The sequence below is a fragment of the Martes martes genome (genome assembly GCF_963455335.1).
Source record: "Martes martes genome assembly, chromosome: 4".
NCBI lineage: Eukaryota > Metazoa > Chordata > Mammalia > Carnivora > Mustelidae > Martes > Martes martes.
In genome coordinates, this window is record NC_137891.1 from 186,934,026 (window position 1) to 186,961,050 (window position 27,025).

At 58.9% G+C, this 27,025-nt stretch overlaps 4 protein-coding genes across 5 annotated transcripts in view; 2 read left to right on the forward strand and 2 right to left on the reverse strand.

Moving 5' to 3' along the window:
* DNAJC11 (DnaJ heat shock protein family (Hsp40) member C11) overlaps positions 1-2,203 on the forward strand; it is a 70,591-nt gene extending 68,388 nt beyond the window's left edge. The window contains exons 15-16 of the mRNA XM_080800333.1: positions 234-363; positions 640-2,203. Coding sequence (XP_080656459.1) covers positions 234-363; positions 640-665 — 156 coding nt within the window. The 3' untranslated portion in view covers positions 666-2,203. The remainder of the gene's footprint in view (positions 1-233; positions 364-639) is intronic.
* Positions 2,204-2,716: 513 nt separating this feature from the next.
* THAP3 (THAP domain containing 3) lies at positions 2,717-8,746 on the reverse strand. The gene is made up of 5 exons (XM_080801565.1): positions 8,620-8,746; positions 5,929-6,121; positions 4,070-4,132; positions 3,607-3,705; positions 2,717-3,438 (listed from the first exon to the last, which is right to left on the reverse strand). The coding sequence occupies exons 1-5, from the start codon at positions 8,691-8,693 to the stop codon at positions 3,052-3,054; spliced, it is 816 nt and encodes a 271-aa protein (XP_080657691.1). The 5' UTR covers positions 8,694-8,746; the 3' UTR covers positions 2,717-3,051.
* Positions 8,747-9,298: 552 nt separating this feature from the next.
* On the reverse strand, positions 9,299-17,775 carry PHF13 (PHD finger protein 13; the record flags this gene model as incomplete). Of its 2 annotated transcripts, XM_080801802.1 has the most annotated exons (5): positions 9,299-9,384; positions 12,143-12,375; positions 12,996-13,530; positions 14,729-14,830; positions 17,394-17,432. In XM_080801802.1, 4 exons carry the CDS (start codon positions 17,430-17,432, stop codon positions 12,149-12,151), a joined length of 903 nt encoding a protein of 300 aa, XP_080657928.1. In that variant the 3' UTR covers positions 9,299-9,384; positions 12,143-12,148. The 2 variants fall into 2 exon arrangements, with proteins under 2 accessions (XP_080657928.1, XP_080657927.1); XM_080801801.1 differs by lacking the exon at positions 9,299-9,384 and having other exon boundaries at positions 9,724-12,375; positions 17,394-17,775.
* A 6,315-nt stretch (positions 17,776-24,090) lies between these two features.
* Positions 24,091-27,025, forward strand: part of KLHL21 (kelch like family member 21) — a 12,933-nt gene continuing 9,998 nt past the window's right edge. Inside the window, exon 1 of the mRNA XM_080800386.1 lies at positions 24,091-25,143. Within this exon, the coding sequence (XP_080656512.1) occupies positions 24,123-25,143 (1,021 nt within the window). The 5' untranslated portion in view covers positions 24,091-24,122. The remainder of the gene's footprint in view (positions 25,144-27,025) is intronic.

Genomic DNA, 27,025 nt, shown 5'->3' on the forward strand with positions numbered 1-27,025 from the left:
CGAAGGCCACTTACCGCGCTCTCTTGGGAGCGCTGACGGGGCTTCTGCGAAGACAGGGGTGTCTCGCGGGGGAGAACGGGTCTGTCCTGCAAGAGGGGCCTAGGACTAAACAGGCAACTTCCTGATAATCTCAGCTCCGCAGTATGCAGCTCCCATGGTGGCGGCCCACGGCGGCGGTGCTGGGCTCGGAGCACCGTCTCAGGTGCCATGGGGTCAGACTGTGTGTGTTGCAGGCGGGGCTGCCGGGCTTCTACGACCCGTGCGTGGGCGAGGAGAAGAGCCTGAAAGTGCTGTACCAGTTCCGCGGCGTCCTACACCAGGTCATGGCGCTGGACAACGAGGCGCTTAGGATACCAAAGCAGTGTGAGTAGCTGCTCCTTGGCGGCCACCTGCCCCGAGCACGGGGACCGGGGACATGGAGTGCGAGTGACAGCCACCTTCCCTCGGTTCCCCACCTGGGAGCAAGTGACTTGCTCAGAGCCTGTGGTGGGGCGCCCTGAGGAGGGGCGGTGGCGGACCCGGTCACTCCTGTATGTTCCGGAACCACGGGATTCTCCGCAGCGTGTCCTCCCCGTCAGTGGGAAAAGGGACGCAGAAACAGTTGCTTGTTGATACATTGTCTTGTCTTGTCTTTCACAGCTCACAGGATCGACACAGATGGATAAACTGCTTGAGAAACCAGATTTACAAGAGGCTGCAAAAAATCCTTTCCTAGGAGTCTACAAATTCAGAAGCAGGGAAAAAACCCAGACATCAGATGTGTTTATTTTATATTATTCCTATAGAGGGTGGTACCGTATCAATTATGTGGAGGGACACAGACACCCACTTCCGTGGGCGCTGTCGGTAGGACTGAGGCAGCCCCACCTGGACCAGACCCACAGCACGGCCTGTGGCTCTTTTCCCAAGGATCATGTCCCTGGAGGGAAGGGCCCTGGGCCCCGGCCCCCTAGGCTCCTGAGCCCGCGTGCTGACTGCCGCCCCCGGTAGCGCCCGGTGTGTCTTGAGGTGTTTATGGGACATCCTGCCCTCACACATAGAACTGAACTACTTTTCCTAAAACCCACACTGAGCATGGAAGACGAAACGGAAAGGAAGGAAGTTGTTCTCGCGAGCAGGGGTCTCCAGAACAATAGTGCGTCTGTTTGGTCAACTTAACCAAAAACCACTTTTTCCTGCTAAAATATTATTCAGTGAATCTGGAGGATTGTGTGGGTTTATAAATCTGCTTTTTATCTGAGAACGAATGGTTTTGGAAATTAGTGTCTTTTTTCATCCTCCTCCCAGAACTTCTCGAATCATTCCACTGGCACGTGGCTTGGGACAGAGTGGTAGAACCCTCGGGTCCCAGGGCCCAGCCCTGTCACAGGTCCCTTCCTCCCAGGAGCCACCTGTGTCCTTGCGGCAAAAGGCAGAGGTGAGCTAAGCCATGTCCCTCGCAGCCCGGCCCCCTGGCTCAGTCGGACCTGCCGCTGCGCCTCCACTGGAGCCCAGAAACCGAGAGGCTCCGAGGACAGGGGCAGCATGGGGCAGGGACTGAAAGGACCCTGGCTCAGGTACGTGCCAAATCCCCCTGCCCTGGGAGAGCAAGGCCCACGGGAGCCTCGAGCGCTCTCACAGGTGCGGCCGGCAGGTGGCGCTCGTGCGCCCACACCCCCTCCCGCCGGGCTCCTTCCTCGTGGTGGGGGGCGAAGGGGGCCTCTGGTGTCTGCTCCCAAGACCCTTTTCTTTTACTTGTCTCCTCTGTGGATGCAAAACATCTCAGGAGCCAGGATGCTCCTGAACAAACAGCCCGGTCTGCTGACTTTGAGTCACCCGTGAGCCAAGAGGCCCTGGCCGCCCGTGGTTCTGACAGCCCCCCCCCCCACCACCACCACCCCCCCCCCGCAGCTTTTGCTAAAATCAGGCTTCGCTCCTGGCGGCGGTACTGGAGTCATCGCTAACGCCCCCTCCCTCCAGTTTTCAACAGAGTTCAGGTCGTCCGATTCTGTAATGTTTATCTCCATTTTAAAAAGTCTTTCTCCGAGCTGCTGCTCTGAATGTAAATCGTGCAATAAGCGTGGCGTGAACTCTCGGCCTCTGGCCGCAGCCATGTGTTCCCTCCACGGCAGGTGGCTCTTTGGGGCACCAAGTCTCTTGATTTTGTCTGAAACAGACTGTACGGAAGGCACTCTCACCACAATAAACCTTTCCTGAAAACCAGGGGCAGTGTCCGGTGCGTCTGTGCGTTCGCGCTCAGGGCTGAGCAGACCCCGCGGGCGGTAGGGCCCTCCCCACGCCGCCTCCCCGCTCCAGCCCGCGCTGCGGGAACCACGATGCTCCCCAGGAGGCTGAGCTCAAAGCCGGGGTTCGGTTTCCACACGAGACTCTGCCTGAGAAGCACGAGTCCGGAGTCAGGAGAGGACCCGGGCCACGATCCCTGTTTTCCCAGAGCCAAAACCAACCCCCTCTGGTTTCGCGGACACCGGAGGACACATGTTAGCCGCGGCTGCATAAACGCGGGCTGCAGCCCAGACGCTCAGCCGCCGCCGCGTCTCGTTCCCAGGGAAGGGGGGGGCCCAGCCCGCGGTGAAAGAAACACTATTTCTACTTTACGCCTTTTGTCATAAAAATGAAAATCATCTTCAGATTTCTTGAAGTTAGAGAAAGCAGGCACTAATGTAGGTCCTTTGGGAAAGCAAACTCTCGAGAAACGGGACACCCGGACTCGTTTGTAAATAAAGGAGGAAAAGCTGCGGAGTTAGACACTTTATTCGGTCTGTCGCTCACAGCAGGCCGGGAAGGGGGGCCCCGCCGCTCCGAGCCCACCGTCCAGGCGACAGTGTATCCCTCCTGCTGCCTGGGCGCCACCGTCACCCGCTCTCGTGTCCTTCCTGGCCCGGCTGCCCCTCAAGGAAATGCACTCCGTCCCCACACTGGCCGGGTCGCCGCCCGACGCTGTGGTTCTGAGGACCCCCGCCCAGCTCTCCCCGAAAAGCCGGCTGCCCCGGTCACCTCCGGAAGGACCCAGTTCGACGCGCTCACGGATCCGTCCTGTCCCGGCCAATGCAGCTACACGTCCCCCGAGGTGGCAGGGGTGTGCCTGGCCCGCCTCACGGTCCCTTGACGTGTCAGCGGCGGGACAGCGGGGTCCACAGCCCGAGCCCCGAGACTCGGACGGGAAAGCCTGGCCGCACGGCTCAGCTCTGGCTCCGGCCGCAGCCCGGCCCGGGATCCCAGCTGTCCCGGCCTGTGGGCCCGCAGGCGGCCCGACAGCCTCTGGATCGCCAGCCTCTGGGCCCGCAAGCGCTTTCGGAGCTTTTCGTTCTCCCTCAGGGTCACGAACAGTTTGTTTTTTAGGGCGTCTAAGTCCAAGAGGGCGTAGCTGTGATCAGACGGCTGCGTGGGGCCTGCCGGCTGCCCGGGGACCGGGGTTCCCTGCGGTCTCGGCGGCAGGACCTGGGGACAGAGGCGCGTGCAGGTGAGGCTGAGCCCGGCGCTCCTGCCATCGGGGCCCCGTGCCGTGGCGCTTGTGGCTTGGCCACCAGTTTGCTTCAACATGTTTGAAGCGAATCCCCCCGTGCAGGGACCCACCAGCCCCGTGCTGCCTTGGGCCCCGGGCCTTACCTGCTCAGTGGGGCCACCAGCATTCGGGGGCGGCGCTTCGAGGGCACTGTCCATCCTCCTCCCCAGGCCGCACTCTGCCCGCCCCACCTCAGGGACGACCTGGGGACAGCAGGGCAGAAGCAGGCAGCCCACCAGGAATCCTTCCTGCTCTCCTGGCGGGGGCCAAGGCCAGGGCACCAGCAGAAACCGAGAAACAGCCTCTCCTCCCGGGCCTGGGATCAGACCCCCAGAAACCGGGCCCGAGCCCACCCTCCAAGCAACCTGGCCTGCCTGGTATTAAACAGGACGGAGGCATGGGAGGCCCTGCTTTCCCTTCTCTAGGAAAACATAGAATCCTGAACCCTGGTTCGGGGGGCAAGCACGACAAAGCAGGGCAGGCCAGCCGGGGGACAGGGGTGGCCCAGCCGCGCTCGGTGTCTGCGCCAACCACTCGGTGCTGACAGGGGCACCCGCGAACACTCACCTCCTCCTTGCGACCATCTGCATATGCAGCCCCACCTGCCGGGTCCGTGTTCTCCCTCACCAGCTGCAAGAGATACAGCACCGTCTGCAGGCTCCCCAAGGGTGCAGTAGGTCACCCCGAGAACACCCGCTGGCTGCCCGGCCTCGTGCATCCCCCACCCCACTGCTCAACCCCATGGGTCCAGCCAGATGGTGCTCTGAACCCGGCTCAGCTCTCGTCACCACCCACCAGCTCACTGTCCCCAAAGCTGTCCCCAAATCAGGTCAGAGGCTGTTGAACCAGGGACCTGGTTCCTCTGTGTACCCCCCTGGGCCTGACATTCTAGGCACGTAGAAAGTGACTCAAATTTGGCTCAAGGAGTGGCAGACCTAGGAGAGAACATCCAACTCAGGGCCTTGTGGCGGGAACCAGCAGCCCCCGCCCCTAGCTCTGGGCCCTGGGCACCGACAGCACCCAGGCGCAGGCTCACAGATGGCCCCCCAAGGTGTTAAACTAATCCCACTTCACATCTCACCACAAATGTGTGAGAGGCCATCAGGCTCCACTAGCAACGGGCACTGATGGAGGAGGGGACTAATCAGAGGGCAGAGCCTCAGTCCCGCTGAAGATGAGGTTTTAGACCCTGTGGAGCAGCCTCAGGCCCGAGTCTTCTTTGTCAAGAGGCCAGATCCCACGTTAAAGGCCTTCCACGTTGACAACAAAACGTTCTGGGCACTGGGAGTAAAGCCGGGAACAAATCCCTGCCCTCAGGGAGCCCAGCAAAGACAGAAGCTGAACCACAGCAAATGTAAGTGTGGCCTCCCCTGCCCTGCAGAGTGGAAAAAGCCAGCAGGAAGGGCATGCGGGCCAGCAGGGGGGAGGCGGACGGGACTGGGAGTGTCCCTCCTCCAAGGGCTATGAACCCGGACTTGGAGGGGAGGCTGCGACCCAGCAGATGGGCACAAAGTTCAGATGGAGGGCGGGTGCCCCGACACAGGGCCTGCCGGGCCCCCACGCCCGTGCTTCCTCACCCCTGTAACAGCCTTGCCTCTCGCCGCCAGGACCATCGAGCAGCGCAGGGACCTGGCGGCCTGGAGGTCTGCTCCACCGCCGCTTTGCCTTCCGGGTTCGAAGAGCTGCCCGGTGTGACACCCGCACTCTGGGACTCAGCACACCTTCAGGATTTATGAAATTCCAGATAATCCCCCTCATGGCCTCAAGGCCCAGCTGCCTGGGAGCTCTTCCCGGAGCCAAACCTGCACGTCCCGCCCCACGGAGCCCCGGCCACTCCAGCGGCCTGCGGGAAATCCAACTCCAGACTCACAGGGCCAAACCCAGAGACTCAGGGCCCCACCTCCGCCGGGGGCTCAGTGAGCTGGGCCCTCGCTGACCACCACCCTCTCGGCCCGCTGGGTCTGCAAAGGCCGTCCGCTCTCACGACCACAGCCCCCTTTAGCTCAGGCCACCACCCCGACACCTACGACACCAGCCCAGGAGAGTCTCTCACCCCACCTGGCACACCACAGGCCTCTGCCGGCCGGTCACCGTCTGGCCCCTGCAACCTTCCGAGCAGCCAGACAGACGCTGTCTGCGAGCTCGATCCCATGACACAGATCAGCCAAGAGCCAGACGCTTAACCAACTGAGCCACCCAGGCGTGATCCATTTTTCCAGGGTCTTTAAACTGCAGATGGCCTACAGCAAAGGTCATGGCCAGCAGCAGGGCAGCTGGATTCTGAATCCCAGGGGCTTGGCGGCGCTGCCCTCCCTGCACTTCTCAGCCTCGGCCTCTGCAGCCCTGCAAACCACACGCCCACCCCGACTGCCAGCGGCACCCCCGCAGCCTGGAGCCGAGGACGCCAGAGGCAGCGCTGTGCTCACCCGCGCGGCGTCCTGAAAGGCGAACACCGTGGGCACGGCGTTCTGCTTCAGGTTTTTGCGGTTTCCAAAGGCACTGAAGCACTCGGGGCGGAAGTGCTCGGAGCAGATGACCGTGTGCTGCTTGGGCTTGAAGTTGCCGCGGCCGATGTTCAGCACCCATTCCTTCAGCAGCTCCGGGCGGCTGAACGGGAACCTGGCGGGCAGAGGAGGGAGACAGGAAGGAATCCACAAGGCTCAAGTGAGCACTGCAGAGTCTGGAGGCATTCTGAAAACGCCACACGGCATTTTACTGGACAGCTTGGAGAATTCAGTGACTTCACTCTGCTAAACCACATCCAATTTCTGGAAGCTTCTGTCACGCCCGTTTACAGCATACCCACTAGGCTTCTGAAGGTATACTTGCAGGGTGAGCCTCTTGGTGCCCTGGGGAGTCAGCCGCGAGCAGGCCCTGCCCCTGGCCCTGGGAAGTAGGAGTGAGTAAGTTGAGTGAGTCCCACCCTCACAGAGCCTACATTCCAGAACAGGGAAACAGTAAACCAGACAGACATAGGCTGCGTAGGAATAAAGACAAGCTAGTGGTCAGGAAGGCCTCCTGAGAGGTGACATTTGAGCAGAGGCCACAGGACACAGGGGAGCGAGCCGTGTGGGCATCAGAAGGAAGAGCGAGAGCAAAGGCGCTGTGACAGGAAGGCCCAGCAGGTCGGAGTGTGGTCAGAGGCGGGTTTGGCTGAGAGGGCGGGAGCAAGAGGAGGGGTGAGGACCTCAGGAGGCGGCCCTGGGGCAGGTGAGCGTCCCTGGAAGCTCTGGGCAGAAGGTGAGAGAGGAAGGAGGGCACCCGGTGGCTGGGGCCTGAGTGTCAGGGGAGGGGTCATTAGCAAGCGGACCTGGGATGTATTTTGCAAGCCGTGCGATCAGGTTTGCCGGTGAGCCGCAAAATAAAGAGAAGGAAGGAGTCCCGTATATTAAGACGGGAGGCAGGTCTGCGGGATCAGAATTTTGGTTCTATTTGTTAAACCTGAGGGGCCTTTTACATGTCCAAGTGCCAAAGTGGAGCGGCAGGGGACACGTGTCAGAAGATGTCAGCGTGGGGACCGTCCCGGTGTAAGGGGTGGTAAAGCCTAGGTGAGATGGGGAGTGAGTGTGGGTGGGGAGGGTACACGAGCTAGTGCTGGAAATGAGGAGGATCGGGCAGAGGAGACCGAGGAGGGGCACTGTGACAGAGGAAGAGGTCAAGGGGTCCCTAGAAGCCAAGTGGGAGAGTGTGCAAGAGGTCAATGGTTGGCTGTGCCAAACGCTGCTGAGAAGTCCCTTTGGATGAGGAGGGAGCGGCGCTGAGCAGGGCCACCGGGGACTTGGCAGAGCTCCTCTGTGGGAGAGGTGGGGGCCAGAGTCCGGCCGGTGTGAGTTCCAGAGGCAGCGGGAGGCAACTCCGCTCCTGGGATGTGCCCCACGGAAACCACGGGAAGACCGGCCCCAGCAACACGGTCCACAGTCCTGTGCTTGTGGTGGCCAAGACACAGGGGCGCCCAAATGCCCTTTAATTGTAGAACAAGTCAGTTCTGGTATAGTCACTGGGCAGGGCACCGGGAGAGGTCGGGAGGAAGGACGCGCAGGTGACTCACAGCCAGGGGCACGAGACATGAAGAACCGCATGCCAGGTCCAACATAGGCCAAAGCGCCCCACTGTGACTGCCAGAAGGGAACATCCAGTCCCCCTTGGGGATGAGAGGGGACAAGGCGCTGGAAGGGGGTGCAGCGGGGGGCTCCCTGGTGCTGTTCTGATTCACAGCAGTCACACGAGTGTTCACTTTGCAGAATGGACTGGGCTGTGGACTTGGAATTTGTGTGCTTTTCTGCAGATCTTACACTTCAATAAAAACATTCACTTTGAGAAGGAAAATGGTGATGGGAGGGGCAGTGGAGACTGAGAGTGCAGCTGGCCTTGGGGGTCCTGCCTTAAGGGGCAGTGGCTGGACCCTGGGCTCCCCGGGGCAGGGACCCGGTACCCACCAGGGCCGACACACTGGGAGCACTGGGAATGCGACGACACACTCCCAAACCTCCCGCCAAGGTGGCGCGGCCGGCCCCACTCCCCGGACAGCCCGGAACGTTCTCCCTCCTCCATGCCCCCTTGCTTCCGGACAGGACGCCTGGCCAGGGCTAAGCGGGGTGACCAGCTCATGGCAGCCACACGGCCGGACGCCACCACCGCTCATTCATTCGGAAATGCACTTGGCCAGTACGCGCCGGGCACCTGCCACGTGCCAAGCCGCGTCTGTGAACAGGCCCACGTCCCAGAACTGCCGAGGGGGCTGGGGGCTGCGGGGCGCGGCCTGAGGAGGGGGCGGCTCACCCCGGCCTCCTCCGCACGTGACTGCCCCGGCCGCCCGCCGGCGAGGCTGTGCGCCTTCCGCAGGTTGCTCAGCCTCTCCGACGGTCTCCCCACGCGCCCAGGCCCGCCAAGGCGGCGCCCGGCCGCCGGTCACCTCACCTCGCCTGTCCCCGGGCCGCGGGCCCCTACGCGAAGGGCCCGGCTGCACGCCCTCCGGCCTCCCCGGCGGCCAGGCAGCGGCCCTGACGTCCCCACCCGGCGCGCCAGGCCTCGGGCTCCGGCGGGGGCCGCGGCCGCTCGGCCGGGCCGGGCGGGTCGGGAGCCGGGCCCCCGCGCCCCACGGCGCCCCCGCCCCTCACCGGTGGAAGGTGAGCTGCTTCCTGCGGCTGCTGTAGCGGTTGCAGCACTGCCTGGCCGCGCACGACTTCGGCATCTCCAGACGCCAGGCCCGCTGCCCCTAACAAAGATGGCGGCGGCGAGACTGCGGGGCGGGGCGGGCGGGGCCCGGAGCGGGACGACGGGCGCGGCGGGGCCAGCGGGCGGAGAGGGGCGGGACCAGGGGGCGGGGAGGGGGCGGGGCCAGCGGGACCAGGCCGGGCCTGAGGCCCCGAGCGGGACTGGCAGGGCGGGGCCAGCGGGCGGGGCGCGGTCTGCAGGCGGGGAGGGGCCTGCGGACCCGAGCCGGACTGGCAGGGCGGGGCCAGCGGGCGGGGCGGGGCCTGCGCGACAAGGCCGGGCCTGTGGGCGGGGCCGGGCCTGTGGGCGGGGCGGAGCCGCCGACAGGTGGAGGCGGGCCCGCCTCCGCTCTCCTCCCGGGTCACCTCCTCGCGCACTCCCTGTGTGGGCTCTGGGGTGCTCCCAGAGCCATCCCCGGCCCGACACCCCAAACAGCGCCGCCAGTGCGAGCTCCACCTGTTCGTGAAAGCCCAGGGCCCTCCCCTCCTGGCTTTGAGGAGCCACACCCCCAACCACCTTGGACGCCCCAAAACAGGAGAAGGGCTCGCCGCCCCACCTGGCCAGTATCTCCAAGACTCTAAGAGGTGTTGATGCGTGGATCTTGGCTGCTCGAAAGGAGGTACTAGTTGACTCCTAATGGGTCCCAGATTATAGGCGGGCAGACCCAGCTGAGTGACAGAAAAAGCACAGGGATGAGGACCCCCAAGTGTAAAGGGGCAGAATAAGCACCCCTGGGAGGCTGCAAATAGGTTTGCAGAACCTCGGAGGTAACCACTCACGGGGGCTTAAGCTAACCCACAGCATGGTGAAACGGTGAAGGCCATTCCCATCTGTTCACACTGTGGTTTGGTCCTGCAGAGGTCACTAGGGCACTCCTCCTCCCGCTACACCAGACTCGGACTTGACCTCCCCAAGTCTCTATGTCATCATGGTTTAGGAGAGCTGATGACGGGAGCAGAGACACCACTGTCCTCCCCCAGAGAAAACAAACACCTGAAGCTAGGCATGAACCTCAAAGTAGCAATATATTTATTTACAAAATATACAGTTTCACAGAAACAGCTTCGCTTTATACACATAAACTCTATAATTACACAGAACCATGTAAACGATGTTAAGTGTCTGGCCTGGCCAATGCCAATGAGAGGGGCTTACTCTTGGGGTGACAGCTTTCCCTCCCCTCACTTTATTAGCCACCAACCAGGAGCCCCTAGATGGGCCACGCCTAATTTGCATAAAGCTGATTGCAGCTGCCCAGCTCAAGCTAACACAAAAACCAAGGTGTCCTGACTTCCTAGACACCACCCACAGGGATAGATACGTCTGTTAAAAGAACAAAAGGGAAATGAAGGAAACAGATCGAAATGACTATCAAGCACCTTCCAGAGGCGTCACCAGGCATCGAACCTTCTAAGAGCAATACAGCAATCGCCAGGCCTGGCAGCTCCACTCTAAAACCACACGTATTTTTAAATGCACTTTTAAAACTTTGTGGAGTTTTTTTAAAAAAGAAAAACACTTTGGAACTTTGGCTATTATCGTGGTGAAGACACTGGACAGGCAATGTCAAGGGGCAGATCTTTGGCAAATTCCTCTCCAACTTCTCCTGGACGTTTGCCCTCATCAGAGCCAGACAGCTGTCTGGGGAGAAAGTGGTTTCTAAGCCTGCTTCTTACTACTCTTCTCTACAGCAGAACTTCTCCCTTGGGGATCTTCACGATCAACTGGGTTTCAGAAACTACTTCTCTCTATTTCTGTGTTAATATAAGCAACAGAATTAAAAACAAAACAAAAAAAACAAAAAGCAGCTGGCTGGCGAAGCATGAACGATACGAGCGCAGGACACGGGCTCCGGTCAGCCAATTCGAGTTCAAGCCCCTTCGTGCCTCGGGGAGAGAATGTGAACAGTCCCCCGGCATGAGGGAGCCACATGAAGACCCCAGCAGGGAGGCTGGGGGTCCGCCCTGCTATAAATAAGTATGACCAACTTGGGCATTCTTCCCTTTTCATGCTTCAGAAGAAACCATGTGTATGAAAACGCACCCGTCCACTTACCAAAAAATAAAAAATAAAAACAAAAACGATTTTGAGAAGAGTATTTGAACTGCTAAAGAGCACTGTCAACTTTGGAGAAAGTGGGAGCCTTCTTGTCCCTGTAGGCTCCAGAGCTCCAGCCTCCACGGCCCTCGGACAGAGCCCTGTGGGAGCTGCAGGCAAACCGCCCGGCTTCTCCAGGCTGGCCTGCCCAGGAGCCTCCCCAGTCCAGGGTCCCAGTTCGGATCTAAAGAAGTCTGCACAGCTCCGTGGTATACTCCTGGAGGCCAATGTTACCGTATCGCTCACTCACCAATTTCAAACCAAAAAACAAAACAAAACGAAACAAAAAAGGTTTCAAATCCTAACTGTGCCCCGTGAAACCAGCAGGCCAGCCTGTGTGAGGGCATCCTAAGAATCAACCACAGGAGAGGCCTTCCCCTCGAGTTCTCGCTACCTCATGATGCAGAGGAACGCTGTTCCCGTGACGGCCTAACCTTTACGTTGCTACTGGAACAAAGTGAGGGAAAGAGAGGAGGACAGAATCCAGGAGCCCTCTCGCTTGAAAACACCTCGCCTGGGCACTCCTAGGACCTCACACGCCAACTGGGAAGGGCACCCCGGCAGAAATCTGCCAATACTTTTGGCTATATCGTGCAAAAAGACAGGTTTTTTACATCGTGCAAAACAGGAAACTGAGTTATGAACACGGGCCACCTCAACCCCCCAACCAACCCCTTTTCCGCCAAGAAGCGGCCACATACTGTCCCTTTGAACAAACAGAAGGAAACCTAGGGATCACTAGCTAGCCACCGCCCCAGGGCTCCTCTCACAGTGAGACCAGAGGACTCCAGGTGGGAGCCTGCGGGGACGGACAGGTAGCAGCCAAGGCAGGGAGAAGGCAGGCCACGAAGGTAGGGGCAGCTGGATGGTTGCTGTACAGACACTTACGGTCAAAGACTTAACACTTGAGAAAAAGCTTACACGTATGGCTGTTCATTAACAGGCCTGGGAAACTGAACATCTCCTCTCCCAAGACAGCGGAAGCAGGAAAACAGCACTGGTTCCAACCGGCGGGAGCTTGTTAACAATGATAGCAAGAATCCACAACTACCACAGCCCTCACTTGCAGGCGAGCCGAACCCACTGGACTCGGGTGGTGAGTCCGCCTCCACTGCAGAGAACACAGCTCTAGCAGCAGCTTTGGCCAACAAGGATTTTATTCAGTCACTGGCTATGTACAGGTCATACCTTGGACAGCCTGTCCTTTGGCTTAGGCACCTGAACGGCAAGGGTCTGCCCGCACCAGAGCTGAGAGTTCTGTGCTCAACTAAGAGGGGCCAAAAGGCCCCTCGTCCTTTCTGATTCCTCGCCCACGCTCTGCTTGCTCACCAACAGTCAGTCCAGAAACAGTTTCCGCGAGCCCATCCGGGAGCGGTTGGAGCGGCGGATGTCAAACTTGGAGTCCCGGCACTTTTGGCAGACGAACACTTCCGGAACGTTGGATTTCCGAATCTTCGCGCAGGACAGGTGGATCCAGGTATGGCACTCGTTGCACTCTATCATGGGGCGGCCGGCAAACGGCTTCATGCAGAAGCAGGTGACAAGGTCCCAGGAGTCGTCATCTGAAGGGACAGACACGCGGGTGAAGAGGAGAGAAAACGCTTCCTGCACCCCCTCCCCAGCGGGGTCCCGCCCCCCAGCCCAGGCGGGGACCGGGCAGAGCAGCGGAGCCGCAGTGAAGCCTGACCCACAACACACGCACACTCGAGGGCAGGCCGCGGAGTCCGCGCGTGACGAAGGACACTGGACTGTGTGCGGCGCCCCCAGGAACTAGCCGGGAGACGTTTACTAGGAAGCTGTATGTATTTTCATTTTTTTTTTGTTTAAGATTTTATTTGTCAGAGAGAGCGAGCAAGCACAAGCAGAGGGAGAAGCAGGCTCCCCACCGAGCAGAGAGCCCGATGTGGGACTCGATCCCAGGATGCTGGATCATAACCTGAGCTGTAGGCAGCCGCTTAACCGACTGAGCCACCCGGGCGTCCCTGTACTTTCGTATTTTAAGGCCTGTCCGAACCTCAGCTGTTTCTGGCCGCAATCGCCCCCTTCCTAAACATCTCGGTGTCCACCTTCGGATACCTGCCTCCCTAGGGGCGGTGGGCACACTCTGCTGTCACCCTCCAGGGAAGGGACCACCCTTTGGGCCCCCAGCCCCCGGCACGGCAGCCCATCGGGGGCCACTCACCTGAGTCCACCATGATGTCCTCGTCATTGCCAGTGCTGTCCTCGTCCCGGAACACCACCTGCTTTCCCTGCCGGACAATAGTCCGTTTGCCTTCAGTTTTTATTTCTTTGACCTGATCAGGCGACACAGTGATACAAGACCCGCTGGAAGGGGTGTCGGAGTCCCAGCCCGAGCAGGGCTCGCCGGGGGCCTGGGGGATATCCTGCAGGGCGGGACTCGTGGGGGTCTCCACGTAGGGGTCAGCGGCTTCCAGCTTCAACAGGCTCCCCATGTACCCCTCCTTCACGGGCACGTCGCTGTCCCTTCGCTTCCTCTTCTTCTTCTTCTTCAGCTTGTCTGTCTTCTTTCTGTCCAGCAGGAAGTTACTGGGCTTGGCCCGCTGCAGGAGGCTGGGCTGCAGGTGGCCGAAGCAGCGGTCGGAGACCGGCAGGGGCACCGCGGACGCAATGTCAGTGAAGCCAGCGTCCCAGCCGTCGCTGTCAATGGTGCCAGCGGTGCTGTTGGCAGGGCTGGGGCTGCTCCTCAGAGGGAGTTCCTGAAAGGACAGAAGCGCAGGTAGCCGGGGTCGAGGGCTGTGCCCAGTCCCCGGCACAGAGCAGAGCTTCCCCGGGCACGCCCCCAGCCCACCGACAAGGGCTATCAGAACCATAACCTTCGCTCTCGTAAGCGGTGCTCTTTTGAAATGGTGTCCTGAGTACTTTACCACGACCTTCCAGATAGAATGCTAACCCACCAGGAGGAAAACCCTCCTTTGCTGAGCCCTCAGCCCCTGTCCCAGAGCCAGGAACTCATTCGATGCCCTCTGACCCTCTAGAAAGCTGCCAAGAATACCCTCTCCTAGCCCCTTGTCTTTCCCAGACTGTAAAATCTCCCTTCCATTTGCCCTCCCAAGGGGTGTATTTTTTTTTAATTAAATGAATTTAAATTAGTTTTGAGAATTCCTGACACTCTTTCTAAAAACTGCAGATATCCCCAAATACTACAAAATCAAACTAGGTAATTACTGCCCCAAAGCAGTGAGCTAATCCCTACAGTTCCTTCACAGCATTCAAGCGTTTTATATGCAAAGAGTGGCGACATTCTGCGTGGCACAAAGGAAGCATTTACCCACGTACACAGCAAACAGAAAAGATAAGCCAGTACCGGGGTTTGGTCTCTTCGAAATACCAGATTCCTTTCTTTTTAGCCCTAAACAAGACAAGGCTGAGCACCGTGACAACAGCGGTTCTCAGTCCTACCCATTATCTAGCATGGAAAAAAAAAAAAATCCCTTAAAACATGGGATCTGGGCCACAAGTTCCCAAGATTCTATAATACGATGCACACAGCAATCGGCCAGCTGCTCACCAGGAAGGACAGTGTGGACCCTAACCACCCGGGGGCACCCCAGGTCTGTGCCCCAGCGTCCTCATCTGTGAAATGGGGATCAACAACAGCACCTGTCCCAGATACTGTAATACACTGCCCGGCCACTGCAGGCCCTCAGTAAGCCCTGGAGATTCAGGGTAGATGGCCGTCATACATGTCACCTGCAAACCAACACTCAGAAGTTTAGTCAATCCTTTCTAGACAAGCCCTCGTGTGCCATCAGACTTTTAGGAACCACCTGCCAGGCTGGGCTGTTTTCAAGAAAGGCTTCTCTACCTGACAGCTGTCTGGCGTCCCCCCCACACAACCCCTCCCAGACCCCCACCCGGTTGGTTTCACTGCCAGCAGAAGCACGTAAGATTTACCTCCTTTGGGTAAGGAATGTAGCCAGCATAGGCCAAGACAAAGGTGCAGAATTTGTTGAAATCCTCCACAGTCCTGCGCCTCTTGTAACTGGGGGAGCACTCCTGTTAGCGGGCGAGAAGACGGGGTGCATGTGAGAGTAGGCACTTGTAGGTGGAATCCAGAAACAAAACTAAGCCAGCTGGAGCTTTTATTGTCAGTCCCTTGGAAACACACCGCCACATTTACAAACACTCTCAGAAACAAGATAAGGTAGGTTTGGGTCAAGAAATAACACTGCACTCAGAAGGCTCAAAGAGGGGTATTGTGATGTTCCCCCCAGCAGGAGCTTGCTGGGAAACCGGCAGGAGATAAAAACACGTGCAACAGTCTACTTCTCAGTGCTCCCTTGGCATTTTCCGACATTATCATGGTCTGCAGGCCTATCGGGAGCTCTAACAACTACTTTTTTGCTACAAATTTTCCATTTTTGAAAACAAAGTCCAGCTGCAGCTGTAACCAAGGTATTTTTCTAAAGACTTATTTACGTATTCCACACAGAGAGAGAGCGCACAAGCAGGCAGAGCGGCAGGCAGAGGGGCAGGTGGAGGGAGAGGGAGAAGCAGGCTCCCGATGGGGGGGGCTCCATCCCAGGACCCCCAGATCATGACCTGAGCTGAAGGCAGCTGCTTAACCCACTGAGCCACCCGTGCGCCCCTGAAATCAAAGTATTTTAAGTGATTTCAGAAGTCAAATGCCCCTGATCCTACAAAGCTCACTCATGCCTGACCCCTCCCCAGCCAGGGCTGCAGGCGGACCCCCTCCTCCTAGCACTTCCTGCTTCTCCCTCCCCTGCTGCAGCACCCAACATCCAGGGGCTCAGCACCCAAATTTTCTCTGATTCAGAAAATAAACCAGAAATGCTCAGGCTGGGTTTACTTGCACCTTGAAAATGAAATAGGAGGGGTTGGGCTTGTGTCCTGTCTCCACTCAATCTAGAAACGCCCTCAACAAGAAGGGTTTTTCTTCTGAGGAAGAGCCGCTCTGGGAGAAAGAACCCTTATTTGCTACTAAGCAAAACAACTCTGTTTTATTCGGATTTACTGGACTAGCGTATTTACCGAGGTCTCCTTTACGCACTTCAGCACCCACCCCGACCCCATCCTTACGTGCTCAGCTACCATTTCCAGGGCCCAGGGTCCCACTACCCCGCAAGGACGAACGCGGCACAGGAAACTGGGGAGGGGGGGGGTCCTGGACCCATTCCAGCCCCTTCCCAGGACCGAAGGCAGAGAAAGCAGCGGGCGGGCACCCGGCGTGCTGCCCGCAGCTCTCCTTCCAAGGGCCCCACTTATTTTCTCCATTAGGTTCTAACCGACCACCTCCGCCTCCCACCCCCGGCCGCTCGGAGCCCGGGGGGCGCGCAGGTTGGCGGAGCACCCGCCTCGGAGCGGCCCCGGCATTTCCTGCGCCGGAGAGACCCTGCCCCCACCCCCGGGAAGAACTGACCGCCCGCGCTCCGGCCGCGGTGGGAGGGCCTCAGCCCTCGGCCCTCAAACTCTCGGGGAGAACTTTTATTTCGGCGGGGAACACGCACAAGTGGGTTGGGGGCCTGGACGCCGAGGGCAAGGCGGCGGCGCCTTCGGGCCCGGGGCGGAGGGACCTGCGCCGCCCCCGCCCCGCCCGCCTCGCCGCCTTTAGGAAAAGCAGATGGCGGTGCGGCCCCCTCCCCGCCCTCCGCGGAAGCCGCCCCCCGCCGACACTCGGCCCCGGAAGGTGCGGGGCCCATCCCGCGGGGGAGGGGACGCGGGAAGCCGGGCGGGATTCGGGGTCCGGAGCTGGTGGGCCCCGCGAACCGCCGAGGCGGCAGCGCGGCGGGCGAACGCGCCCGGCGCCGCCTCCCCCACCCGCCTGCTACTGGACCCGCACCCCGGCCCCGCGGGCCTCGGGAGGAAGAGGGCACCGAGGCGGGGGCGCCGGAGGGGCCGCCCGGGAGAACCGAGGGCCGATCCCCGGAAGGAGGGGGAGCCGGGGCGAGGCGATAGAGCCCGCGGCCGGGGGGCGGGGGCCTCGGAGGGGGAGGAGAGCGAGCCGAGGGTGGGGGGCTCGACTCGGGTGTTTGCGGGGGTGGGGACCCGGCAGGACGAGGCCCCACCGGCGCCGAAGGGGGCGGGGGCCGCGCGGGAGTCAGGGGGCGGGGCGCGGGCTACCGGGCCCGGGGGATTAAGGGAGCAGGCGGGGACGCGCGGAGCGGAGTCCCCGTTCGAGGAGGACCGCGAGCCCCTCCGGGAGGGGGGAGGGGGCTCCTAAGAGAAGCGGGAACGCGAGGCGGCGGCGGCTGGGACTGAGTCCCCGGGGGCGGGGAAGGAGTAAGCCAAGCCGGCGGGGAGGGGCCGGGGGCGCAGACGGGTCCCGGGGCTACGCGAGGCCGGGGAGCGGTGGGCGCGGCGGCCCGAGGGAAGGGGCGCCGGGAGGACGCGAACGCCCGCGATAGGGACGCCGAGGCGAGGGCCGGCAGGGAGGACGGGGCGCGGGCCCGAGTGGGGGGCGGGGTTGGGCGCCCAAGGGGGCGACGAGGGAAGGCTGGGGGAGGGGAGGGCGGCGCTCGGCCGGCGGGGGTCCGGCTGCGGGGAGCGCAGGACTGGAGTCGAGGTGGTCAGGGGCGGTCGGGACGCAGCCCTCACTCACCTCCGGGTGGAAGGCGGCGGCGCAAGAGTCGGAGTCCATGTTCAGGGTGGGGGGCGGCGGCTACGGGAGTGCAGGGGCCCGGGATGCGGGCGCCGGGCCGCCGAGCCGCTCAGGTCTGGGGGCTCCGGCGGCCGCGCAGAGCGAGGGCGGACCCGGGAGGGGTCGCCCCGGCTGGAAATGATAAGGGGGCTCGGCGCGTTGCGTCCCGGGCTCAGTGCTCCCGGGCCGGCAGCTCCACGGCCGAGCAGAGTTGGCGATGCAGCTCCTGCGGCCGGCGCGGTGGGAGAGGCGGGAGAGTCGCTGCGGGGGGCGGCGGCGGCGGCGGCGGCGAGCGGGAACCCGACCCGCTCCCCGAACTGACGCCCAGTTCGGCTCGTGTCTCGGGAGGGAGGGCGGGAGAGCCGCGAGGGCTGTCGGGAAATGTAGTCTGTGGGCGACGGGAAGCCGAAGGCGCGGGTGTGGACGCGGAGCATTGTGGGAGTAGTAGTCCCAGCTCCGCCTCTGAGGCGCACAAAGGCCGCCTCACGGACTCCAGCCCCCATAGAGCTCCGCGGCGGCTGCCCGGTTTGTGGGGGCGGTGTCTCCGGGCCCTGAGGCTGCCGGAGCGGGGGAGGTGCGGAGGCTCGCGCTGGCTCTGCGGTGGGGGAGGGGCGGCGCGAGCGGTAGCGCCGCGGTCTCCGCGGGGGCGAGGGGAGGGGGTCGCTGCGGCGGGTGGGGGCGGGGCCGACGGCCTTGGTCGAGGAGGGCGGCGGCGGCGGCGGCCGCTGCCGTCTCCTTTTGGACTTGGGGGTTCGTGCCCCTTTGTGGGGCCGTGGTCGCCGCGGCGGGGGCGACGGGCGCTGACGTCGCGGCCGCCCCCTGGGCTCGGACCCGGCGGGGCCAACTTGTTTCCGCGGCCGGGGTATTCTGGCCGGCTCCTCCTGGCCCGGGGGTCCTGGGACGGCGGGACCGAGGATCTCCCGGTGTCTGTAGGATCCGCGTGCGGGTGTCGAGGATCGGCGTTGCTGAAAACTGCGTGCCGGGGTTGTCAGGGTTTGGAAGATGCTAGTCTTACTTTCGCTCTTTCCCCCCTTCCTCCTCTCTGCCTGACCTTGGGACCACCCTGTTTTCTTACTTTCACTGGATTATCGGTGTTTTCCGCCCAGGGTTACAGCGGTGGGGTGAGGGGAAGGCGCGGTTGAGGGATCCGGTACTGACTGGTTTTACTGGTGTTTGACGGAGTTTGCGGTGTTCACTCGCTGGGCCTGCGGAGTTCCCAAGTTCACGCGCCGAAGGCCGACGACTGGACGCGGGGTGGGAGGTGGTCGGCTTCGCTGAAGCCCCGGAGCAGGCCCGGCGGCCGAACCTCCGAGAACCGTTCGACAGGAGGAAAAGTCTGCGGGTGATTCAGTACGTGTCGGGCAGCTCCGAAGACAAAGGAGCCGCGTTAAAGAGGAGGGACGGAAAATTATAAATTCGAGTCAGAAAACTGACCCCCCGGACCTACTAAATCAGAAGGAAGGTTGGAAGAACCTGAGGGAGTGAAGCCCTCGCCGGCGGCCTGCTGCCGTTTCGATTAAGATAATTCCGAAGGAAACTGCTGGCGAAGGGACTGGGTTTGCCTCAGAAGTACTTTTCTGAGCCTCAGTTTCCTAAACCGTAAGGGTTTGATCTAGTTCCTTTCTCCATAAATGGTCGTTTACTGTGGTTTCAGCAGTGCCTTCCCGGATTGGAGGGCTCCCCAGTGTGGAAACAAACTGAGGGTCTCTAGAAAGTTAGTAAGATTGAAGACAGACATCGGACTTGGCCTGTGGGAATGTCACCAACAGCTTCGTAGAGAGTGGTCACATTCAGGTCATTTAGCCGCATTTCGAATGAATGTTACCTGATCACCGTGGCCAGAGCAAATGTCCTGAGGTCAGTCGGCGTTGCCCAGGCGGGATTACCAGGAGCAGCTTGTTTTGCCTGAATAAGAAGGGCCACCACGAAGGATATTATCCTATTGTTAGTTTTAACGTGTAAATGCCAAAAAGAATATTGATTGGAGGTGAAGTACAAATAAGAGGGACTTTTTGTTACTTATCATTGTTGACTATGATGTAATTTTTCACATAGTAAATATTATTAAAGTGAAATAAAGAATTTGTTCATTATAATAATGGACTTGATGGGGGCGCCTGGGTGGCTCAGTGGGTTAAGCCTCTGCCTTGGGCTCAGGTCATGATTCCAGGGTCCTGGGATTGAGCCCCACATCGGGCTCCCTGCTCAGCAGGGACCCTGCTCCCCCCCCCCCCCGCGCCTGCCTCTCTGCCTACTTTGTGATTTCTCTCTCTCTCTCTGTCAAATAAATAAAATCTTTAAAAAAAAATAATGGACTTGATGACAAAACCCTAGATTTCGGGGCTCTATATTGAATGGAACCACTCAGTCACACTGAGGAAAGAACATTCCAAACCTGGGTTGTGTCACGTAACAGTGATAACTCTTGCTCAGAATAGGTATTCAATAGGTTTTCTTTTTTTTATGATTTTATTTACTTACTTGACAGAGAAAGAGACAGCACAAGCAAGGGAAGCTACAGGCAGAGTAGGGGGAGAAGCAGGCTCCCCACTGAGCAGAGAACCCCACGTGGGGCTCCATCCCAGGACCCTGGAATCATGACCTGATCTACCCAGGCATCCCACAATAGATATTTCTCGAATAAGTTATTCATACACAGTAGTTCTTAGTACACAGATGTGACCAGTACTACCTGATGTAGTCTGCTTGTTTCCCTGCCCGCCACTCCAGTATTTTCATGGAGGACCCTCTTGGCCTCCTTCCTTTGATTTCCCCTTAGAAATTTTAGCCATTTGGAGGAGATCTAGACATTATGTGTACCATTCTATCCCTAGACTCAGGGAAGGACTAGAATACCAATAATTGACCCAGATTCGATAGCATAATATGTACACGTGGGAGAATGTAGTTGGTTTACCTAGTTTATTTCTCAGGTGTCCTGTACTACACCTGGGCTCCAAGAGGCAAATTTGGAATTCAAGGATTAATGTAAGAGCATTCTCCATAGTAGCCAGATTCTCAGTCTGTGATTCCTTGTTTTCTGCTTTAAAAAAAAAAAAAAAAAATCTGATGATTATAGTTCTTTGGAAAAGAAGGAAAAAACCAACGTTCACACAGGTTGTGACAAGTTTTAAAATACTAAGAATACCATAGTTTCCCAGTAAGTAACTTGAGAATGTAGTTATTTTAATTGGGTTACCAAATATAGCTTCACCTTTCTAAATCTCACCAGCTACACTACATTCATTTGGGGAACATTCTGGAAAGATTTCTGCCTCCCATTATAACTCAGTGCTTGAGTGCAGGCATGAACATAACCAAAGGTTTGTTTTTTCCAGAAATGCTTGTTGGTGGCTCAGCTTTAATACTATGGAACTCATATGAATCATTCCCAGCAGCAGTTTCCTGACTTTTTCCCTTCCGTCCCCAGGAGAGGAAAAAGAAGTGATAATTCCCGAAGTCTTGTTTCAACTTTTAGTAGCTTTACCACTGTATGAATATATATATGGATGTGTGTGTGTGTATGTATATATGTGTGTGTGAATAGTTTTAAGTCATTAATAAACAATTATTAAGCCATGTACTGTCAACTCTTTGTATAACAAGGGAAATAACTTATGCACAGAGATCAAATGAATTTGCTGTGTTACCGCTCATACCGGTAAACCATAAAGATTAATAGCTAACACTATGCCAGATACTGTTGAAATGTTTTGATCTAGAGTGTCTCCTTTACATATAATAATGCACTTAATAAATATAGTGAATACTGTAGCGTTCCTTAAAGGAAATTTTACGTAAAGTAAATTCATCACAAGCCACACTTTAGGTGCTCCAGAAGCAGAAAGAATCAGGGTGTACCATAGCAAAGGAGCCACAATCTCTTTTTGATGGTATCAGTGTTGAAGTTCGTGTTCCTAAATGTTCTCAGAGTGGGGAGACAAGGAGAACAGTGGCTTTTGTAAAATGATCTCCGTGCCCTCTTGTCCTGTCTGCCTAAAATTAGCATTCCAAGATCAAAACTGCAGAGTTTAAATGTTTAAAATGAAATGGTACCATTATTTGTTAAATCACGTTAAATTACGTTATCATAAAGAAGTTACTCAGGCAGAGACCACTTTCCTGATTGTGGAAGAGGTAAATTTTTAAAACTTTTATGGTTTAAAGTTTAATCTTTTTTTTGTCCGTACCACCCCCAGCCCACCAGCTACCCTCTCCCCAGAAGTTTAATCTTCAAATACAAACATTTCCCCCTAAACCATGGGTCATTGACTAGAGTTAACACCTTTCTTACCAAACACTAGTGTTTCTACCATGGCTGGCTGTGGAATGACATTTGAAGAGTTTGCCGACTGTATCGATCACATGGTCCTACTTCAGTAAATGAATTTCTCACATTCCCATCATGAACTCTTAAGGATGATGAGTGAAAAAAGGAACAGATAGCATGCCTGGGTTAGTGGGTTCTTCAAATTTCCAAACACAGCTGATGGGTCTAAATCTGTTTCTTTATTTTCTGACCGCATTCCTTTGTCGACTTAGATATGTACCCACGGCTTCAAATGCTCCCCTTTTAGGTCCTGGATATTAATATACCTTTTTTCTCAAAAACTGAACTTTTAATTTTATTTTAAACTTGTATTATTATTTCCTTAATACACAGAAAATACAGAAGCCCGTACAAAACAAACCTAACCACCTGGAGAATATGTTACCTTCACAATTGTTTCGTAGACAACAAACTGGGTCACACTGCGGGTAATCAGATTTTTTGCTCGACAGGACAGCATGAATATCTTTCCATTTCAGTAAACATATGCATCATCATCATTCATCAAGCCTTCACAGTAAGGCTGATTTATTTAAATAGTTACACGAAATAGTTGGACTCCGTTCTTCACTGCCGAAACATTTTTGATTTAGTAAAGCTTTGCTTTCTGCAAGGTGGACGTGCTCTGACCCAGAGGGACTGGAGTACTTTTCCCCCCGCAAACATCCCACTTCCTGGCTACTCAGACTTTCTTGTCACAAAGCCTGTGCAAGTAAGCTATTGGCAGGGCTCCTGGGCCCAGGAATGCTGCTGTGTGAACAGTCCATCTATGGGCAACAGGCAGCTGCCTGGGTACCTGAATGTTTTCTCACTCAGGCCCGCGCTTCCCATGCTGAAATGTGGACCAGAGACATTCTCATGGCAAGATGATGAGGTTCATGAGGACAAGGGAAAGCCTGTAGTTTGCATTTCAGAGACGGAATCAAAACAAGATGTCTTCTCCAAAGGTTGCACCGGCTTAGCTGGGACCAAGAAATGACAGCAAAGCCCCCCACCCCCACCCCGTGTGCCTGGCCCACCCCGGGACACACGTGGGCGAGTGGGTGAGGTGACGCCCAGGAATGTCGGCAAGGCCCATGGAGGCCTGGGTGGGGGCTATTGAATAACCAAAACCCAGGTTTCTTCAGAGAAACAAAAGGACTGGAGTTGAAATAAGGGTCTTGGCTAAAGTGGGCAAAGCATACATTTAAAAAAAAGCCATGGCTACGTTGAAAGTGCTGGCATTGTGTCTCCTGGAACCAAAATAAGGAAGATTCCTTTCTTCACAGTCACCCCGCAAGTGACTGAGACGTTCCTGAACGCCCACACCCCTGGTTTTTAAGGCAGTCCCCTGTCTGACCTTGAACTAAAGGCACTGTCCCAGGGCCCCTCCTGTCCCCTCTCCCGGAATAGGAAAAACTGTTTTCCCCGGAATTATTTACATTACTTGTATTATTATAATTTTCTGGTCCTTGAGCCTTTTGTTCAGCCTCCTAGTGGGTTCTTCTGAATTCTTGCCACCGCACCCTACCCTCCGCCTCCCATTTCCAGGAGAGGGGGCCAGGAGGTCCTGGGTCGAGCCTGAGCAGGCCTGGCCCCTTCTCAAGGCAGCTCTGGAGCCCGAGTCTCTGTGGATCGACAAGTAAAACTGCGCCTTGTGCCCTGACGAAAGTTAATGACCGTGTTAGTCAAGTTTGAAACTCCTGCAGGAACACAGTGGAGCGGATTCCTGGCAGCTGGCCCCGTGTCACTTACAAATGCGCCAAGAAAAAAACTCTAAAAAGCTTATACTTGTTCAAGCTTTGGTCCTGAATCATAGAAATCCCGTCCTCTGAAATCTGCCCAGCGAGACGGCGAACCAGCAACCCTTGGAACCGGTGGAATTCAAAACAAAACAAGAAAAGGGCATTGTAGCGAGCCGCCCAGGGGCTCGGGGCCGACGCAGTGGGGAAGTCTGGCGCGAAAGGGGTGGCTCGGTTCCGGGCGTGGAGCTTGCCCCCGCCGGCTTTCGCTCCGCAGCCGGGCCCGGTGGGCCGCGGGCGGACTCTAGAGCCCCCGAGCCCGGACGGAGAGAGGACTCTAGTCGTCCCGCGCGCCCGGCTCGGGCGGGGGTCCGCCCGTAGCCCCGAAAAGGCGCGGACGCGGGGCGGGCGGGCGGTGACTCATGCCGGGGCGCGGGGCGGGCGGCGGCGGTGCCGGGCCCGGAGGGGTTAAGTGGGCGGGGGCGCGGGGGGGTGGGGCGGTCAGCGACGCCCCGCCCCCCGGGGCCCGCCCCCGAGGCCGCGCCGCCCGGCACTACTTAAAGCGGCGGCGCCGCGCGCGCGGCGTTCCTCCCGCTGGCCACGGCCGCGGCGCGCCCCAGTGCCCCCAGCGACGGCGCCATGGAGCGGCCGGCACCCCTGGCCGTGCTGCCCTTCTCGGACCCCGCGCACGCGCTGAGCCTGCTGCGCGGCCTGAGTCAGCTCCGCGCGGAGCGCAAGTTCCTGGACGTGACGCTGGAGGCGGCGGGCGGGCGCGACTTCCCCGCGCACCGCGCCGTGCTGGCGGCCGCCAGCCCCTACTTCCGCGCCATGTTCGCGGGGCAGCTGCGCGAGAGCCGCGCCGAGCGGGTGCGCCTGCACGGCGTGCCGCCCGACATGCTGCAGCTGCTGCTCGACTTCAGCTACACGGGCCGCGTGGCGGTGAGCGGCGACAACGCCGAGCCGCTGCTGCGAGCCGCCGACCTGCTGCAGTTCCCGGCGGTGAAGGAGGCGTGCGGCGCCTTCCTGCAGCAGCAGCTCGACCTGGCCAACTGCCTGGACATGCAGGACTTCGCCGAGGCCTTCAGCTGCGCGGGGCTGGCGAGCGCGGCGCAGCGCTTCATCCTGCGCCACGTGGGCGAGCTGGGCCCGGAGCAGCTGGAGCGCCTGCCGCTGGCGCGCCTGCTGCGCTACCTGCGCGACGACGGGCTGTGCGTCCCCAAGGAGGAGGCCGCCTACCAGCTGGCGCTGCGCTGGGTGCGCGCGGACCCGCCGCGCCGCGCCGCGCACTGGCCGCAGCTGCTGGAGGCCGTGCGCCTGCCCTTCGTGCGCCGCTTCTACCTGCTGGCGCACGTCGAGGCCGAGCCGCTGGTGGCGCGCTGCCCGCCCTGCCTGCGCCTGCTGCGCGAGGCGCGCGACTTCCAGGCGGCGCGCTACGACCGCCACGACCGCGGGCCCTGCCCCCGCATGCGCCCGCGCCCCTCCACCGGCCTCGCCGAGATCCTCGTGCTCGTGGGCGGCTGCGACCAGGACTGCGACGAGTTGGTCACCGTCGACTGCTACAACCCGCAGACGGGCCAGTGGCGCTACCTGGCCGAGTTCCCCGACCACCTGGGCGGGGGCTACAGCATCGTGGCGCTGGGCAACGACATCTACGTGACGGGTGAGGGCACTGGGGGCCCGCCGGGAGGACCCCGGGTTAGCCTCCTGCGCCCCTGGGGGAGCGCGTTTTTCTGCTGGAGGAACCTATGAATCCCGGGACCGCTCCGCAGTGAGAGCGGCCCCTTCCCTACCCCCTCTCTGCCCCCCGCAGGCCAGTGGGTACACTTCTAGAGCTGGTGCTTTCGACCTAGAAGACCGTTGTGTGAGCGGGGACGAGCAGCTGCTTGTGGGCTCTTTGTTGGTGGGGGGGCAGCCTAGATGACGGACGAGCCCCCTCCTTGCCCGGGAGGTGCCCCCACCCCCATTTGGTTAGCGGATACAGGGGCATTCACCCCATACAATGGGTGCTTTCTTTTTCTCCCTAAGGAATCCAGAGACAGGCAGGGGCTGGCGCTCCCTGAGACATCCGTTCCCGGTCCTGGGGATTTCTCCCGCCCAGCTGAGCCACATGGCCCCCCTGACGCACTCATCCTGTCACCAGTGACAAGGTTCCCTCGGGCTTGCACCTAGGCTGTGCGCTGGGGGTCACATGGTGTTTAGGCTGCTCCCGGCCCAGCGACTGTAAACACGGTCACATGCTAAGAGGTTTTCTTCCAGTTACTTGGCCCAAACCCCAAAACACTGCCGAGTCATGCTGGGCGGGTCCCAGCCTGCTCCGGTCCTGGGCATCTCCCACATTTTTCATTAAAGAGAAATCCCAGTTCAGATAAGGGGCTACCTCCTTCCTGGGGTGAGGAGGGGCGGTGTCTGTGACAGCTATATAAGGAAAGAACCCAGCTCCGGGAGCAGTGGGCCCCGCGGAAGCCTGTTATCAGTCAGTGAACCGAGGCCGGGCCCGGCCATCAGCGCTGCTGTGCCCAGCCCGGCACATTCAGGAGAAAGCCAGCTCTGAACTCTGGTGCCCCCCACCTCCGGTTGACAAGTGGAGGAATCCCGGCCTGAGGACACGCTCAGCTCTCCCTTGGCCTGCTGCTGCGTTTCAGCCTTTTCTGGAATCTGCTGGAATCGGTCCCTTTCTGACCTGAGATCAGCCCTGTGTTTGGGAGCTGCACTCTCCCAGCCCATGAAAGTCTGGCCGGTGAACTCCCTCCCAGAACTAGTTAGGCTCGCCCAACTTCGCACACCCCTTCCGTAAATGTCTCAGCTGAGCAGCTAATCCTTTGGGTTTAGACAGGTGGCTGGGTCATTCCATACAGCTGCCTGTAGGGAATTTCACGGGGGCGACAAAGCCGGCTTCAGCTGCCCCAGACAATTATCCTTTACAAGGAAGAAAGCAGGCGGAGTGCACTTCGTAAGAGCTTTGTATTTTTAAAAAACTCAGGGCTATGAGACGGATAGAATGTCCTGCGTCCTCTGCCCTGTGGCGCCAGCTTTGGGGACAGGAGGGGATGTGGCCCCCAGAGTGCTTGTGGAAATTCTAATGTGCTGGGTAGGCCTGGTTTAGTTGGTGATTATAGCCAGCCCCACTAGTGGGGCTGGAGGGTGGCACGAGGGGTTAGCTCTTCTCTGAAAGAAAAGAGAGTGGGCGTTGTACTTGTGGGCCTTGATGCATGTACCCAGACGGAGCACGTGTCGGTAACCTGCACCCGATCAAGAACCAGAGCCCCTGAGTTCCACTCGTCTTGGCACTGGTTTGTTTGGGGCGGGGGGCTGCCCAGGAAGGCGGGAATTCCTTTAACCAGTCCCTGTGCTCCCTACCCTCCTGCTTTGAGGCTCTCCAGAAGTTTTGGCCCTGAGACGGATGTCCTGGTTCAGTTGAGGTGCCCGGCAGCGTATGGGGGGTGTCTAGACCGAGGTTGCGGTTTACTTAGAATTCCGGCTACAGGGTGCCTGGGTGGCTCAGTGGGTTAAGCCTGTGCCTTCAGCTCAGGTCATGATCCCAG

Coding starts and splice junctions, on each gene's coding strand:
- THAP3 (XM_080801565.1), bottom strand. CDS start 8,693: ATGCCGAAGTCGTGCGCGGCCAGGCAGTGCTGCAACCGCTACAGCAGC. Junction 6,122..8,619: donor AAGCAGCTCACCTTCCACCG/GTGAGGGGCGGG, acceptor TCTGCCCGCCAG/GTTCCCGTTCAGCCGCCCGG. Junction 4,133..5,928: donor CCTTTCAGGACGCCGCGCGG/GTGAGCACAGCG, acceptor TATCTCTTGCAG/CTGGTGAGGGAGAACACGGA.